The 16,329-nt window shown below is 31.4% G+C and overlaps 1 protein-coding gene and 1 long non-coding RNA gene across 2 annotated transcripts in view; both read left to right on the plus strand.

Annotated features, from left to right (window-relative positions):
* LOC123668837 (eukaryotic translation initiation factor 4 gamma 3-like) overlaps positions 1–14,374 on the plus strand; it is a 40,057-nt gene extending 25,683 nt beyond the window's left edge. Inside the window, exons 11-29 of the mRNA XM_045602527.1 lie at positions 5,652–6,032; positions 6,150–6,467; positions 6,576–6,706; positions 6,795–6,945; positions 7,022–7,191; positions 7,278–7,481; positions 7,575–7,715; positions 7,798–7,882; positions 10,371–10,720; positions 10,797–10,967; positions 11,042–11,201; positions 11,517–11,594; positions 11,847–12,141; positions 12,229–12,415; positions 12,511–12,687; positions 12,765–12,923; positions 13,802–14,033; positions 14,109–14,210; positions 14,295–14,374. Of these exons, the coding sequence (XP_045458483.1) occupies positions 5,652–6,032; positions 6,150–6,467; positions 6,576–6,706; positions 6,795–6,945; positions 7,022–7,191; positions 7,278–7,481; positions 7,575–7,715; positions 7,798–7,882; positions 10,371–10,720; positions 10,797–10,967; positions 11,042–11,201; positions 11,517–11,594; positions 11,847–12,141; positions 12,229–12,415; positions 12,511–12,687; positions 12,765–12,923; positions 13,802–14,033; positions 14,109–14,210; positions 14,295–14,374 (3,572 nt within the window). The remainder of the gene's footprint in view (positions 1–5,651; positions 6,033–6,149; positions 6,468–6,575; positions 6,707–6,794; positions 6,946–7,021; positions 7,192–7,277; positions 7,482–7,574; positions 7,716–7,797; positions 7,883–10,370; positions 10,721–10,796; positions 10,968–11,041; positions 11,202–11,516; positions 11,595–11,846; positions 12,142–12,228; positions 12,416–12,510; positions 12,688–12,764; positions 12,924–13,801; positions 14,034–14,108; positions 14,211–14,294) is intronic.
* On the plus strand, positions 68–1,074 carry LOC123668976. Its single transcript, XR_006745651.1, has 2 exons — positions 68–526; positions 911–1,074. It is a non-coding gene; the product is annotated as an uncharacterized LOC123668976 (long non-coding RNA).
* Positions 14,375–16,329: the final 1,955 nt, after the last annotated feature.

Consider the following 16,329-nt stretch of genomic DNA (forward strand, 5'->3'; position numbering starts at 1 on the left):
TCTATTGCTTGATAGTCATACAAATATGTGATTCTGACAATTATTAAAATATTAAATTTTGTGTCGATATTACTCTTATTGTTTATTCGCTTAATACCGGAACAGTACAAAGATGATGACGCCATCTTCCGAATGGTTAATACCTATTCATTTACGATTAATCAGTCACAACTAACAATAAATACCGTCATCATTTAAATGTCAGCTTCTAATAATTTTATAACATTGTATCGTTTTTATTGTGATTATTATTTGTTGGAGTACCGGAAGAGCATAAAGATGGAGACACCATCTTCCGAATAGTTTATACTAATTTTCTGATTGGTCATTCGCCATCTTTGTTATGTATTGGCGGAATTGTTGTCCTATAAATATGATAATTTGTATGTGAAGAAGCAGCTATGCTTAATTATTCCGGCTAACGTTGCTACTCGATACATGGAGTATAAGTGATTAGTGTGACAACTTAATCAATATAGTTAAGAGTGTGTATTGTGAATAAATAACTATAGATTTGAAGTGAGAAGTAAGTGTTTCATTGAGTGTTTTCAGTCGTGTTCTACATACAACACACTCAAAAAATCTGCAGGTATTAGTTTTGGTCAAAGCGAATGGTACGATAATGCAGTAACTGCCTGGGACACTACTCATCAGCTTCAACCACTAGACATTATTTCTTTAAGCCGATGAGATTATACATACAAGCTGGGGAAAAATGGCTAAGGACAGATCCTGGTCGTTAAGTTTATGAACCTCACGGACGAGCTGCAGTGATTGGTACTATTTCAAATTGATTTCGGACAGCTGGTGTATGGCCAGTAAACAGAAATATCTTCCTAGAGTATTTGTTCGAATACTCTATATTGATAGTTCTAAAACTCTTAGCAATTAAATTACATCTATCTTGCAGGATTCCACTTTGTTTACAAATAATGACCAGAAAAAAAATTGCTTCAACTAGCCCGAAAAAAATGCCTATGAAACTGAAACCAACATAGGCAAAGACAAGGAAAATTGTCTAGCATCATCACTACTAATTCAGCAACCATAGACTTCAGGTTTAAACACTAAAAATACAAGAAAATCATCATCAAAATAACAATAATGAAAAAAAAAAATAAGCACAAAATAATAAAAACGACACTCCAAAGAAAAAATAAAGGAAAACTCAAAAAAAAAAAAAGACAAAGATCTTCTTCGACAAGTAGCGATGACCTAGGGGGATGTAGTTCTAGAGCTGACAGACGACGATGACGATAATGATGAGAAAAATGTTTGTCCCATATGTGAGAGACACTATTTTGGTATTTTTGTATAACTTTTTCTCATAATTATAATTGTTACTCATTGAAAAAAAATATATTTTCTTTTGTTAGCACTTTTTAAAATTAATTAAAAATTACTAAAATTATTTAAAACGGTATATGTACCATGTTTTTTATTTTTATTTATCGGAACTCAATATTTCGACACTATCTAGGAATGTCTTGTTCACGAGACTGAAGATTACAGGTAGGTGTTACGGCAGTAGAAATGTCCATACCGGACTACCTCCTTTTTCGTACATTTACTGCGTATACACTGTTTACCTCTGCTATTGTCGCTTTCACCCCTACCTTGTCCCTTGTTTTACATATACTCTACACTCGATCCTGTGTTCTAGAGACGAAACTCACTTTAACGATTCGCGAGTTTTTTATACCATTCTTCAATCAAATCGCAAATCAAATCGCTAAATTATTTTTTGTTTTTTACGTTGGCCACATTTAGTGCGTAACATTATATTTACAAAATTTGTTTACTTAACAAACTGCTTAAATGAACTCTCTGCAAAAAAAGAAGCATTTAAACGAAGTTTATGTCAAAAAAAATTTTGAACGCGACCACATGATGAACATCAGCTTTCTATTAAATTAAAAATCATCAAAATCGGTCCACCCAGTCAAAAGTTCTGAAGTAACATACATTAAAAAAAAACAGTCGAATTGAGAACCTCCTCCCTTTTTGGAAGTCGGTTAAAAAGTGTCGCGACAGCATATGTCTAACTATTATAATTATGTCACAGTACGTTTGGTGCAACGTTGTTGTACCAAACAATGCCAGTCTACAATAAACGATTTAAAGTTAACCCACATTTTGAGGAGTTGATGATGTACACGGTGATGTCAACGAATCAGGAATAGGGAGCGTAGCACTAATGGTATCATAAGATGATAGCATGTCATCTGCTAGATTGAATGATTTGTTGATGACTCTGAAAGGATGGATTTAACATTGTTAATTTTCAAAGTTGATAAATATAAGCCTCATTTCACTACTATGACTAAGGTCAACCATATATTGATTACCTTGTACATGAGACAAAAAAAACTTACGGGACAAAAACAGTGTGCCGTTATTGTTGGTTTGGTGCCCTCGACTAATTTTCTTCTATTGTTCGCCAACACTTGAAAGTTAGTGGTATTGATATGATCTGAACAAATTACACTATTTTTTGTGGGCGTCCAGGTTAGTCTGTTATTACAAAAAAATTCCATGTATCCCTTAAATTTGGATTTTTAGAAAACCTGCCAAATTTTTATATAAAACATTATGGTCGAAGTTCACATTAAGTAATTCTAGTAAAATGTGTTAATACTCATAATACGTGTATAGATAGATAGATACTCTTTATTGTACACAACAACAATCAACACAATAACATATTACAAATAAAAAAACAGTGTACAAAGCCGGTCTTATCGCTAGAGTAGCGATCTCTGCCAGACAACCTTTGGGCATATAGGACACAGCGTAGTGACAGCGGTAGGGAAGTGTACACAGAGAAGTGACAATTAGTGTCACCTAGAACAATATCAACTATCGAATACAAATATACATATACAGCACAATACATACATTACAAAATACACGTGAAGCAATACTCCTACATTATGTTATGCAGAGATAAAAAAAAAAAAAAAACAATTATGACGTACAAAGTGACAAATAGTGCGCCTTGATGTATTTTCTAAAGCAAGACAGGGATTGGGCTTGTTTTATAGGAAGATGTAGAGCGTTCCAAAGTTGAACAGCTTTAACTGAAAAAGAATTGGAATAAAAAGAAGTAGTGTGATGTTATATTTAATTTAATGCAATTTTATTATATAATTGTGTTTATTAAAAAAAGCTAGCAATATAATATTTTAAATAAATCAAAATCTCAAAAATGTCTATCTCCTCTTTTGCCTTTGCCGTTTTTATCGATAACTATCTACAAACATACCGGTAACAACACTATCGCTCGGCGACAGTGACTTCTCGGAAATAGACTCCGATCAGTCGCTCGACCGATCCACATATTGTATGAGGGCGAGCGGCCTGTGTTGGTAAACAAATCGAGTCAACACGACCGATAATATTTGTAATTTTTAAGTTTAAAAGAAGTATAGAAGTAATGATGTGATTAAAAAATACTTACGTATGAAAGGTAACGCCATATTTTAGTAAATTTGACGTGACAGATCTCTTTTTGCAGCAAAAAAAACAGAACAATTTGGCATTTTTTGAAGGACATTGATGCAATCGCGCAACTAGATTTAGTCTAGTGATCAGTGCGGCTGCAACTAGTTTTATTGTACGCATATGGCCATTTGGCCTTATACCTTGACAGAAGGGAACGCGTGTAAATGGCTACTCCCCTCCGTGTTGCTCTTTGCGATGAGACCACAGACGTTTTGCGAACTGTCAAACGCTTGCAGTGTAAATAATAATGTTTTTAGAGTTTTCCAATTATTTCCGCAATTTCTTTAGCGTAAGAATCTTCTATAAATTATGAAAACCTTACAAAAGAAGACGTATTAAGTCATAAAGATCTTTCTAAAGTTACGGCATAGCAAGGAGAGTTAGCGATTTATTAAATATATACATTCCATCTTATCAAATACGCCATGGTATTGATAAGATATAATATACATTGTTGAAATTTAGTCTTTTTAAATGAAACGATATTTATAACATATCGTTGTATATATCGTTTATAATATATAATATAACTAATATTTGACTTTCACTATATGACCATATAAAAATAATTTATCCAAATTTATTTTATATGGTTACACTGACGTCATAGATAACAAACTACTTTGAAAGTTTAATTCACACACGTGTTTCCAAAACCAATTTTTCCAAACCCAAGTTTTTGAGTAACAAAAAATGAACTCTTGCAGTTATTACTTTCTGATTAGTCGTACTATTACTGATTTGATAAAAGTACTTAAAACTCAAATAAAGAGTTAAAAAAAAGTAACATACGAATAATTTGCAAGTATGCGATGATTATTAAATAATTAGTAAATTATTATTTAAAAATCGTTGCAGAATCAATAAAACCCAATATTCAATATTTTTGAAAATCGTTAAGTTACTAAAAACCGCGATCGATTTTGTACCTGCGCACAACACTAGTTGCATTAGGTCGCCTGTCCGCATGGAACGATTCAACATGGCGGCTTTTACTTCACAGTCACTTTGAGCATGGCTGCGTTTTAAATAATTTAACTTTATTATTCTCAACCTTTTTTTACAATTTAATGAACTCAATTTAGATTATTATTCTTACAAATTTATACGTTAGTTAAAATATAAGAAAAGTGATTAAAGTGACACAAGTGTAAAATTTATTTTAGATCCTTGCGTGACCTTTTGCATCGACTTTCTTTTACCATATTGTTGCGTTATTACATTAAACTGAGACTTTGTAAGTTTTTAGGATATTAAAAACTGTGATATAATCAAGACACCAGTGCCACAATTTATTTAGTCGAATATTGTCAGGTACTGAGCGAGGTAGAACTCCCACGTGGAAATATCTCACATCTCTATTTATAGACTTCGAACTTGCTTCTCAAAACTAATAGACGACATTAAGAATTACTGAAAACTGGTGATATGAACTAGTGATTTTGACTATTTTTTGATATATTTCATAATTATTAATTGATTTTTATGTATTTACGATCATGTATTCGACGTTTCGGTATGAACTGTTGAACTCTGCCATTTTACAATAGTCAAATCGTTCTGTGCTATTTAAAACAACTTAAATCAGTTTTGTAATGATTTTTGTATAGATTTAATGTATTTTCTACCTTAGTGGCGTCTTCTTATGCCGATTTTACCTTTTTATAGATATGCAAATAAATAGGTGTGGGTATTTGTATAATTCGTACATACTAACGTTATTACTTTGGTTTGTTGGGTATCTGATGTGTCTATAACAGTACAGTATCTACAGTGACAGTTATATGAATGCTATAATTGTTACTTGCATTTTATTTACATTAAGTCAATCAATATAATTGATTTTTTAAAAGTGAAAGTAAGAATCAGTGATTATTTTTTAAATTTAGTGCCAGGTGGTTAGTCCAGTCTTTGTTGCATTGATTATGAAGACTATTATGTACTTAGGACTATTGTTGTCAATGGGTCATAGTTTCACATTTAAATTCATATGTTATTTTAATTTATTCTGTACTAGTTGTATTTCTTATTCTATTGCAAATTGGCCCTGACATAATAAGTTGAATACAGTTTCACATTTCTCTATATTATGTAGTGTTTATCTTTATTATTTACAATTGTGTAATAAATAAAATTACAATTTACAGAGATTAGTTCAGTTGATAGTTTAGTGGATGCTATCAAACCTTCAACTAGTCAACCCACTTCAAATCTTAATAAAGAGACAACAAAAACAGCAAACCAGTTATCAGCAACAAATGAGACTGAGATTTCTGTCATTGATAAAAATATTGAGGTTGTGATAAACAGAGGGAACGACATCCCTGTGAAAGCTACACCCACTGCCACAGAACTTTTATCAGCTAGTATTGAGAAAGTTGCAAAGGAGCAATCTTTACAAGAAGTTTCCACAACAGACGAATCAAGCGCAATTCAAGCGCAGGTTAAGTTAACTCAAAGCATAACCAGTGCAGCACGTAATCACCCTGATTCTAAAATGAAAGATATTAACCTTAATACAACAACAGGTTTGTGTAATTCTTCTTATATTTGGGTAAATATGTCAAGTCATATTGCTAAGTTTCATGTTTAAACATCATTTAAATTGAAATTTTACATACATAATTAATTGCGCTATATTTTAGATGAAGAAACTTCAAATGGGAATCCCGCTGAGGTAAATAAGGTTGAGACAGCGAAAGATGACGGCAATAAAAGTGAAAAAAGTGTAAAAAACACAACTAATAAAAATAAAAAGGCTAATAAAATGGCAAGTAGTGAAGTTAATATGAACAAAGGTGAATCATATGAGAATGGTAAAGATGAGACTGATAAAGTAAGTAAGGAACAGGAAATATCCTTGTCTAAAGATGGAGAAAAGTTAGTTGAAGCAGATAAACCTGCTGCACCACCTGCAGCGACCACTTCTGCTGTTTTTGTGCCTAAGTACAAGTACTCCGAAGGTTTGTATTTAGAATGCTGTTTAAAATTTGTCAAATGATAATTAGATTAACCAAATATTATAAACGTTGTGGTTTTTCTTGTTATAAGTTACTATTTTTTATCGCCAGATCAATGGTCGCCAATGAACAAATCAGGGAAAAAATATTATGATATTGGCCTTCTTATGCAGATAAAAGACGATCCTCTTTCAAAAAACAAACCAAATGTCCCATTACTAGAGACATGCAATGTCATGAGGGTGAGTGTACATTTTCTACATATTTTCTATTGCAGGTATAATTGAGTAGGTTTATTTCTTTAGTTAATATTTCATACTATGGTTTCAGTCCCCCATTCAAGAAACTATGACCTTCAGTCCTATTTCAAGACCCATGAATGATTCGCTCTTCCCTAACTTTTTGAAAAATGCTGGTGTGGGATCAAGAAGTAATGTTCCCAGAGAACCTAAAAAGGATGGTAGAAATATTCCTCAAAGTGGTATGGGTAAATATTTTTTTAATATGTGGAATTGAAATTTACTATAAAAAAATTAATAATACAGTTTATCATCAAGGTAAAGGGAGTGTAAAGTTGACACCTGCTAGTGGTAGCAGTACTCATAAACCAGTAATACATGTGTCGCTCTCGTTGAGGGAAGAAGTAAAACTTAATCAGACCAAGGATGCGTGGAGGCCCACTCGCTTCAAGAAGGAGAGTCTTACAGAGGAAGAGTTTAAGACTCAGGTAATTATAATTCATTAACTTAAAGTGCATTTTAATTATTTTGCCTATACATAAATAACATTAACATTTTGATAAAAAAATTTTAGGACTTATATAAGAAGTTCCGTGGTATATTGAATAAATTAACTCCTCAAAAATTCGATACATTACTTGACAAAGTCAAAACCCTGGACATTAACACTCAGGCTCGTCTTGAAGGTGTTATTGATTTGGTCTTTGAAAAGGCCATAGATGAACCTAATTTCTCTGAAGCTTATGCTGCTATGTGTAGTAAGCTATCGATGCTTAAGGTATGTAAATAAATTTATCAATGTTTGATACTATTATTTAATTTAAGTTTGCTGTACTGAATATTTCTGTTATTAATTTCTGTGTTATTGCAGGTACCAGCTGATAATGCTCCTGATCAATGTGTCAATTTCCGAGCGTTAATTATTAGCAAATGTCAAAACCAGTTTATCACAGACAAAGTAGATGAAAATATTCTCAAGCTAGAGAAAGAAATGGCAGAATGTACTGATCCTGTATGTTTTTGGTTCTGTTTATTTTTGTCATCAATTTTAATAAGGTTATAAAAAAAAAACTAAATTAAAATTTAAATTTCAGGTTAAAAAGAAAGAGCTTCAACTTCAACTTGAGGAAGAAAATAGGCGTGTAAGAATGAGATCAGTAGGAAACGTCAGATTTATAGGTAAGTTATTTAAAGTATAATACAATGTAACTTAATGAGACAAAAGTGAAAAAAAGAGAGCTATGCGATTTAATTAATTTTATTTCTGTTAATAATACTACATATTGATTGTTATCTGTGACATCTATGTAAATTACATAAAACAATCTTTTTAGCTATTATAAAAAAAAAATATGGTTTAAAGTAAGTAAATAGATTTTTCCTCAAATAATTAATTGAAGTTGGTGGACAAATTGAATTTACAATATGCAATTCCTTTAATTTTAAAAAGCCAATGCGAATTTAAATGTAATAATTTGGAGTAACATAATAGGCATAATGTCTACTAGACATGCACTTCAATTTATTAATATCATGCGAATGTATAATAAATACAAATGGCCTAAATTTCACAGCAAAGTTATTTTATGATCTATTTGTTTGGGAACATAGTAACCTTGTTTATTATACTCCAGTCTGTAATATCCCACTGTTGGGAATAGGCTTCTTTTCTTATGTAGGACAAGGATCAGACCTTAATCCATCACACTGCTCCAATGCAGGGTGGCAGATATATTCCCTACTATGAGTAACAATCGCTATCAGGTGTACATGATAACAATCGGGACCAATGGATTAATGTTGTCTCCGAGGCACGGTGGGGAGACTGCATAAACACCCAGATCATGGCAAACATCGGTATTGCCAATAAAAATGTTTATCATGTGCAGGGATTGAACACATAACTGCCAGGGCAACAGCCACAAACCAGTACTGTGACCGTTGTGCCAACGTGTCTATGTCTTGACATTGCTTATTACATTCTTAAAATATTTTAGCAAAAAATCATCAGTTTTGAAATATGAATGGGTTATGAAAATAATTAATCTTATTTAGATGTTTTGTAATTGTTTACAACAATAGTTAGCGAATTATGTTATTTGTATGTGCTCATAAATCCTGTATGCTTTTAAAAACTTTTTCTGGGAAAACTTATCTAAGTACCTAAATGGATTTAAAGTTTCAATATTCAATCAATAGTTTTCAAGTTACGTTATTAGGAATAGACAATTGCTTTGAACAATTGTCAAACATAATACAAAATTATTCAAAATTTTTGCAATTTGCGAAGATACTGCCCATTTTTTTAGAACTGTCTTGTAAACAAACCCTGTCAATATGTAATTCACGTTTTTTCCGCATTTAGAAACAAATATCAATTAATCATTTTTGACACAAAAACTATTAAATACGAATATCGAGAGTACAAATAATTAATATTTTTTAATATGTCATTTCAATATATTTTTTTTGTAAGGCAAATATGATGTGATGGGATGGGATTTATATTTTTAGAGGTGAATGAGTATGTAAATGAACGATAAAATAGGCCGTGTTCTTTACATATAATATAAATTTTCACGAATTACAATTTATTAATAAGTTATAAAACAATGCTACCATAAAGCGATTTGCTGTTAAGTTTTATATAATATAGCTTTTTTTCTTTTTTTTATGTTGAACGAAAAAAAAATGGTTATAAATATTACAAATATTAATCTTTTATATTAAAAAAGTGTATTGTAAAGGTTTTATTTTATATTATGAATATAAATTAATAGTCTTATAAAGAGGCTCGATTCCACTTTTTTCGTATTTTTTGTACTTCTACTAAATATTAACAAAAGTATTCAATATATTATCAGTTTTTGAAATAATTTCAGCAATATGGTATTGTTAAATATTTTAATGTTAATGAATTTAACATTCATCTTATTAATATTGTTCATTCATTTGCTCATTGTGTCACTTCACGAAACTTTTACTCTTAACTGTCTGTGGTCGTGAGTAAGCCATATTTAAATAATTGTGTTTGCTCGCAAACCAAAAAAACTGACTTCAATTACATCGACAAGTAATACAACGTAGATCGACGAAAAAATAGTCAAGTAACTACGCGTTATCAAAGATTACTCAGAAAGTAGATATCAGATCTCGATAAAATTTATATGTGACCACATGATAAACATCAGCTTTCGATTAAATTAAAAATTATCAAAATCGGTACACCCAGTAAAAAGTTATTGCGGATTTTCGAGAGTTTCCCTTGATTTCTCTGGGATCCCATCATCAGATCCTGGTTTTCTTATCATGGTACCAAACTAGGAATATCCCCTTTCTAACAAAAAAAGAATTATCCAAATTGGTATGTCCAGTAGAAAGTTATGCAGTAAAAACGCATTATTAGATATAACTCGAAAAGTAGTAGTTAGATCTCAAATAAATTTAAATGGGACCAAATGACACACACCACCTTTTTCAATCAAAAGAAAATTTGTCAAAATCGCTCCACCCAGTCAAGAGTTCTGAAGTAACATACATAAAAAAAATACAGTCGAATAGAGAACCTCCTCCTTTTTTGGAAGTCGGTTAAAAAATGGGATATACATATCTTTTTGTTATTAAGCTACAAGTGAATTTAAGTATTTTACATTATTAAACTTTTCAGGTGAACTATACAAGCTGAAAATGTTAACCTCAAAAATTATGGTTTACTGCATGACATATTTAATTGAGAAGCTTGAAGAGGAGAAATTGGAATGTCTCTGCAAACTGCTCACTACTATAGGTGAACAAGTAGAGAGCGAAGTTAAAGAACAATTAGAAAGTGTCTTCAAGAAAATGCAAGACATTGTGGATCGGAAATCCAATAAGATTAGCAGCAGAGTTCGTTTTATGATTCAAGATGTAATTGAGTTAAGGAGACGTAAATGGGTTGCCAAGAACGTAGTTGATTCCCAACCTAAGATGATGGACCAAATTCAGAAAGAAGCTGAGCAACACCAGAGACATATTGAGGTAATAATTATTATATTCCTTAGATACAAGTTTTAAGGTAGAGTTAAATTTCAGTATTTTTCATTTTACTTTCTAGCTTATGAATTCACCTTCAATGGGTGGTGGTTTCCGACGTGAAGACGGAGGCCGTGGGAAAAGAGGTGGAGACAGACGTCAGGGCTCTAATTCTTTTATGGATAATCAGTGGAAAACAACTCGTCCTAACTATACTGTAGATACCTCTAAACTCAAGACTGTCACTCAGAAGGTATGATAGTTTTAATTTTTTGGTCTATAATTCGAAGAAAAAGAAATATTTAGTAATTTAAAAATGTGTTACAGAATCTAAGCAATATTAAATTGGCTCCACACAACTCCGGTTGGAATCATGGGTCTGGAACAAAGACTCCCGCCCAAATCAGTAGCAATTCCATGATAAGTCTCACAAAGAATAAATATAGCGTCCTTGAGAATGTACAGACTGATCCAAGTTCCCTTAGGAGTAAGTATTAATTACCTAATATTATATAATGCCTTCTAAAACTAAAGTTGTATTTTATTATATTTTAATACAAACATCGTGTCAATTTTTTTGTACAACAGTTTTGTTGTATGAAAATAATCTTTAAATATCATGAGAAAAATGTAGGTTTTTTCTAGATTCATGAAACAAAAATTATTATATAAATTAAGTTCATTAAAACTACACTTATTTGTTATATCACTAAAAATATTTTTATTAATAATTGTCTGTAATTAATGTCTTGAGTAAAATAAAATGGTAATAAATATATATAATATTAAAATTAAATTTTAGCAAGCAAGGACTTATCTCCAAGCTACCACCATTCAAAATCCATAGAAAGATCTACATTTAATTCTAGAGGTGATTTTAGTAAGTTTAAATTGATATATTTTTATATTTTAATAGATGGAAATTTAACTTATGATGGATGTGCCTAATTTTCTTGTTATCTACACCTATATTTAACCTTACCCCCTTACAATAATTTTGCATTAAAACATTATGCTTCATACCATTCAAGCATTCTTTATAAGTTAACCATACATCCATTTATATATAATATAGCATTGAGTATTTTGGACAATATTTTTAATGATTCTATTCTAATATGTTGTTCTACAGACAGTGGCAGTGGTAGTCGCTCAGGATCAGTGGGCGTCACTCGTTCCAACTCTGGTAGTAGGAGCGTCAACCCTACACCCGCCCCAACGCCTGCCCCAGCGCCAGAACCTGCTCCCACCGCGCCCACTCCCCAGGAGCCTATACCTGACGACAAGAAGAAGTCCGTCAAAATACTTATTATGGACAAACTAGTCAACCCCAATGACGATGAGCTAGTCACTGAAATCAAACAGACTTTTCCTGCTCAGTATCATGCTGCAGTAGTTACAGAAATTCTAAATGTTGCCCTAGAAAGGTAAATTCCTCATAGCCTTGATATGCCTTGATTTGCATCTTGTAAAATTTTTAGTACAGGAATGATAAATTATAATTATTTTTATAGGCCAGCAAAGGATGTTTACTCTATTGCAGCAAGTCTGTTACATCTTGTAACGACAGGAACAATATCTTCAGAGAATTTCCTAACTGGTATCAACGAAATTTTAGAATTTGCGCCAGACTTATGCTTAGATATCCCTATGCTGTATGAATATTTAGGAAAGTTTATTGCACCGCATATTGAAAAAAGGGTATGTCAGGGTTTTAAAAACATCACATTACTGTTTCATTTGTTTTATGAGATAAGATAAGTATTGTATTTTTTATTTTATTATTTGTTTTACAGCATGTCACAATTGCACAGATATTTAGATTATGTGAAAATATAATATCATCAAATCATGGCCACATGTTCTTAAAAACTGTAATAAGAGACTTAAAAGAGAGCATGGGACCCTCATTTGTAAAAACTAAGTGGCAGGAGGCTGGATTAGAATTGAAACAATGGATGCCTGAGGAACAGGTAATAGTTTATTGTTTGTTATATATTGTTTGAAATATGCAGTTAATGGCACTAATATAAATAAATATAAATTTTAGGTACCAAAATGGATTGAAGACAATAAATTCGAGTTCTTGGATGGTGGCAAGCCTAGTGAAGAAACAAAGAAAATATTAACGCCAAGCGAAACTCAGAGTAAATTGTTACAGTTAATGAATACTGATGAACATTGTGACTGCATACGAGGATGGGTGCAGGTTAGGAATTTATATTTTATACTTAATTTTCCTGTAAAATAAATGATTTCATTCTAAAATAATTCATTTAACAAGTAGTAATCTCTTTTTTGTTCGAATTTGTAAAATTTGTAGTTTATAATAAAACTTCGTTATAATAAAACGTAGAATATTCTCTATATGCAATTTACATAACAGAACATTGTAATTCAAAAAAGTGAATTACAGTATTCATTTTTATTCTGTTTCAATGTAACATACAAAGAAGTTGTTTATCTTATATGAAGGTTAAATTATGCATTCATGAGAGGTATGAGGTGAGTGAGATAGCTCATATCTAACTTTTAAATCAATCTTTTTATAAACTTGTTTTGTTCAGTAGTATATGATTATACCTACAGGTTTTGAATAGAACGAAAATATAAGAATAATTGGGTATTAGGCATCTAATTACAGTTAAGACAATTCAAAGTATGAATATGTGCTGTAACCTTTTATCTATTGTGAAAGTATGAAAAATTAATCCATATAGATACACTATGATCTCTATAAGTTAATGATACACTATTAAATTTAGAGATAAATATATAATCCAAAGAAATTTAGGTACTTTTATTAGTAGGTATTTTTATTATAAATTATCATTAAACATAATTTCAAAAATATAATGGGTTGCTTGATAGTATAAGGTAGTATGGTAAAAAAACAACTTAAACGGTCCGATCGAAAACAACTGTATGGTCCTATACATTTTCATAAACGTCGAAAAAAAACTGCGGCCACTATTACAAAAGTTGTAAAAACAACGATATTACTATTTCAGCCTCTTGACAAATTACAATTCATATAATCTATTATATAACATTGTATTATATTAATTTTTTATTTTGTATTAAAAGGATAACCTAGGCGCAGCATCTAATGAGAATTGGTTTATGCGCGCCTTGACACAAGCTATCTGCGAGTACGCATTATACGGCACAGAAGGACGTGATGTGCCGCACTTCAGCCACGAACGTATGAATAAATATGCGTCCCTCATAAGTGATTTCGGCGATTCTCGCGAAGAAAGAGAAGCAAGCTGCCTCTTTGGTATCCAACAGTTGATACACAGGCTGGAGCATCCTCAAGGTTTGATAGAAAAAATAAAATGAAGTAGTAAGTAGTAGAAATTGATGATATTAACAACAAACAATTTTTTTTTAGGTTTGACATTAGAAATATTCCAATATTTACATGAACAGTATATAATATCAGTGGAAGGATTCATCGCATGGGAAGTATCTGAAAAGGAGCCTGAAGGGAAAGGTAAATAAAATAGACAAGCAAATAGATATGAAACAAATTTTCGAGTGATATTTGATATATATAATAATATGTTTGCGTGTCTAGCGGTGATGCTAAAGGCGCTGACGTCGTTCTTCACGAACATAAAGGAGGCAGACAACGAGGAGTCGTGCGGGGAGGACTGACGCGCAGCGAACGCCGCGCGCGCTCTCGCCGCCGCGCGTGCCGACCACGGGGCTCCCGTCTTATATATTTTTATATACTAGACTAGAACCTTGCTCCTCCCACTCATAGATTTATTATTTTAATGCTTATATTATTAACAGATGCTAGAGACGTTGTAAAATATTTGTTAAATTGTAGTTATTTACCGAGGTCCTAAATTTTAATCGCTTCGATACAAAGTTATCGTTTATTGATTGAGATTATAAAATTTGAATCAAAAGGTATATTGTTCAGGATTATGGTTAAATTTTACAAAGGTAAATGTGGTTGAACAATATCTTGATTCGGGAAAATGGTAAATTTTGGGCTTCTTTATAATGATAATAATAATAATAATGTAAAAAATAATTATTATAGTTTCCTCAAATAGGAATGGGCATTGCAATGATTTCATTAACAAGGATTTTGATAAAACTGTAAAATATGTACGGTTGATATATTTAATCCTTTGATATTTAAGAGCACGATACTTCAATGAGAAGTTACTGCTGCAAATGTTCATTTCAATTTGATACTTTATCAACATCTACTCACTGGTTTCAAGATATTGAGCGTAGTGCGAACGCGTGGCTATCGCTGGACCAGTAGTTCCACTCCCATTGTTTAAGTCCGCTTGCAGATATCAATAAAATGTTTTATTCGATGCTGATTGCAGATATTATATATGCATTACAAAGTGTATGTTTGCTATGACGTTTTTTATACAGGCGACTTGTAAAGTAATTAAGTGTTGTATTTACGTAAAGTTCTTAAGCATAAGAACTTATGGGCAAAGGCTGTAAATTTGTGCTCATTATACGTTATAAAATTGTCGCACTGCGCAACAGATTACAAATAATGTATTAAAAAACTAAATGTTTAAGTTGTAATTTATTTTGATATATATTTAGATATGAATTTATTGTTAAAAATCAATCGACGTACACAGGAACCCAGCTTGGCTGGTATAACATGTTCACTAGAAATTCCCAGAATAAGATAGTAAAAAATACAATTGCAATTTACACATTAGAATATACTTATGAAGAATACGATAGGTAAATTTATATACATAATTATATATTGAATTAGGACTATTGACGGGGACGATAAAGCGCGCCGCGAGACGCGAGCTTCGCGACGGCGCATAGATAATTAGCAGTGACTAGCAAGAGATACTGCGCGGACAAGAGTTCAATGAGAGATGTTGACAGATTATATTATATTTAATGTATATCACTTTTATTTTCATTTATATAGACGTAGACAGCTAATTTTTGAACTGATAAAAGTAACTTAAATGTAAAAAAATATATAGACTTGCGTATTATTTCCTATTTAATTAAATAATTGCGATATTCTTTAATTAAATAATTGCGATATTCAGCTATTCCTTAGCTATTACAATTAAAAGAAAAATCCTACAATTGTATTGATTTTAATAATATAAACGTAGAATTCTCGACAATAATACATTCACATACTGGGAGTCGATAAAATGCTAGACTATAAATACTATAGCTATAAAATTGGAACACCTATTCAGCACGCGGACTTTCAATCTTTCGATCTTTCTCCCATCAATGACATTTGAGAAATTTCCCTTGCAGTTTCTATCACTGTCGATCATTTAACAGCTAGAATAGACGCAGCGTTATGTCTAATTTCTTTTATAAATGATTTTTTTTTTGCTTTGTTAAGATTGATTATTTGTTATCACAGAAAAATTCAAATTGCACTCGACTAGAAACGTAGATCATTTTCTTATTTTTTGTTTTTGTTTTAATCTTTTTCTTAAATAATTTTATTGTAATATCTCAGTTAGCTATTAACCATTGTCTCAAATCTGTGGTAATCCGGCGATTTGTGCCTGAAACTTTCGCTGCTGAGTTTATTTTAATTATTATAGCTATCATTATTAGTTACTATGTATGTT

Source organism: Melitaea cinxia, chromosome Z, assembly GCF_905220565.1.
Source record: "Melitaea cinxia chromosome Z, ilMelCinx1.1, whole genome shotgun sequence".
Taxonomy (NCBI): domain Eukaryota; kingdom Metazoa; phylum Arthropoda; class Insecta; order Lepidoptera; family Nymphalidae; genus Melitaea; species Melitaea cinxia.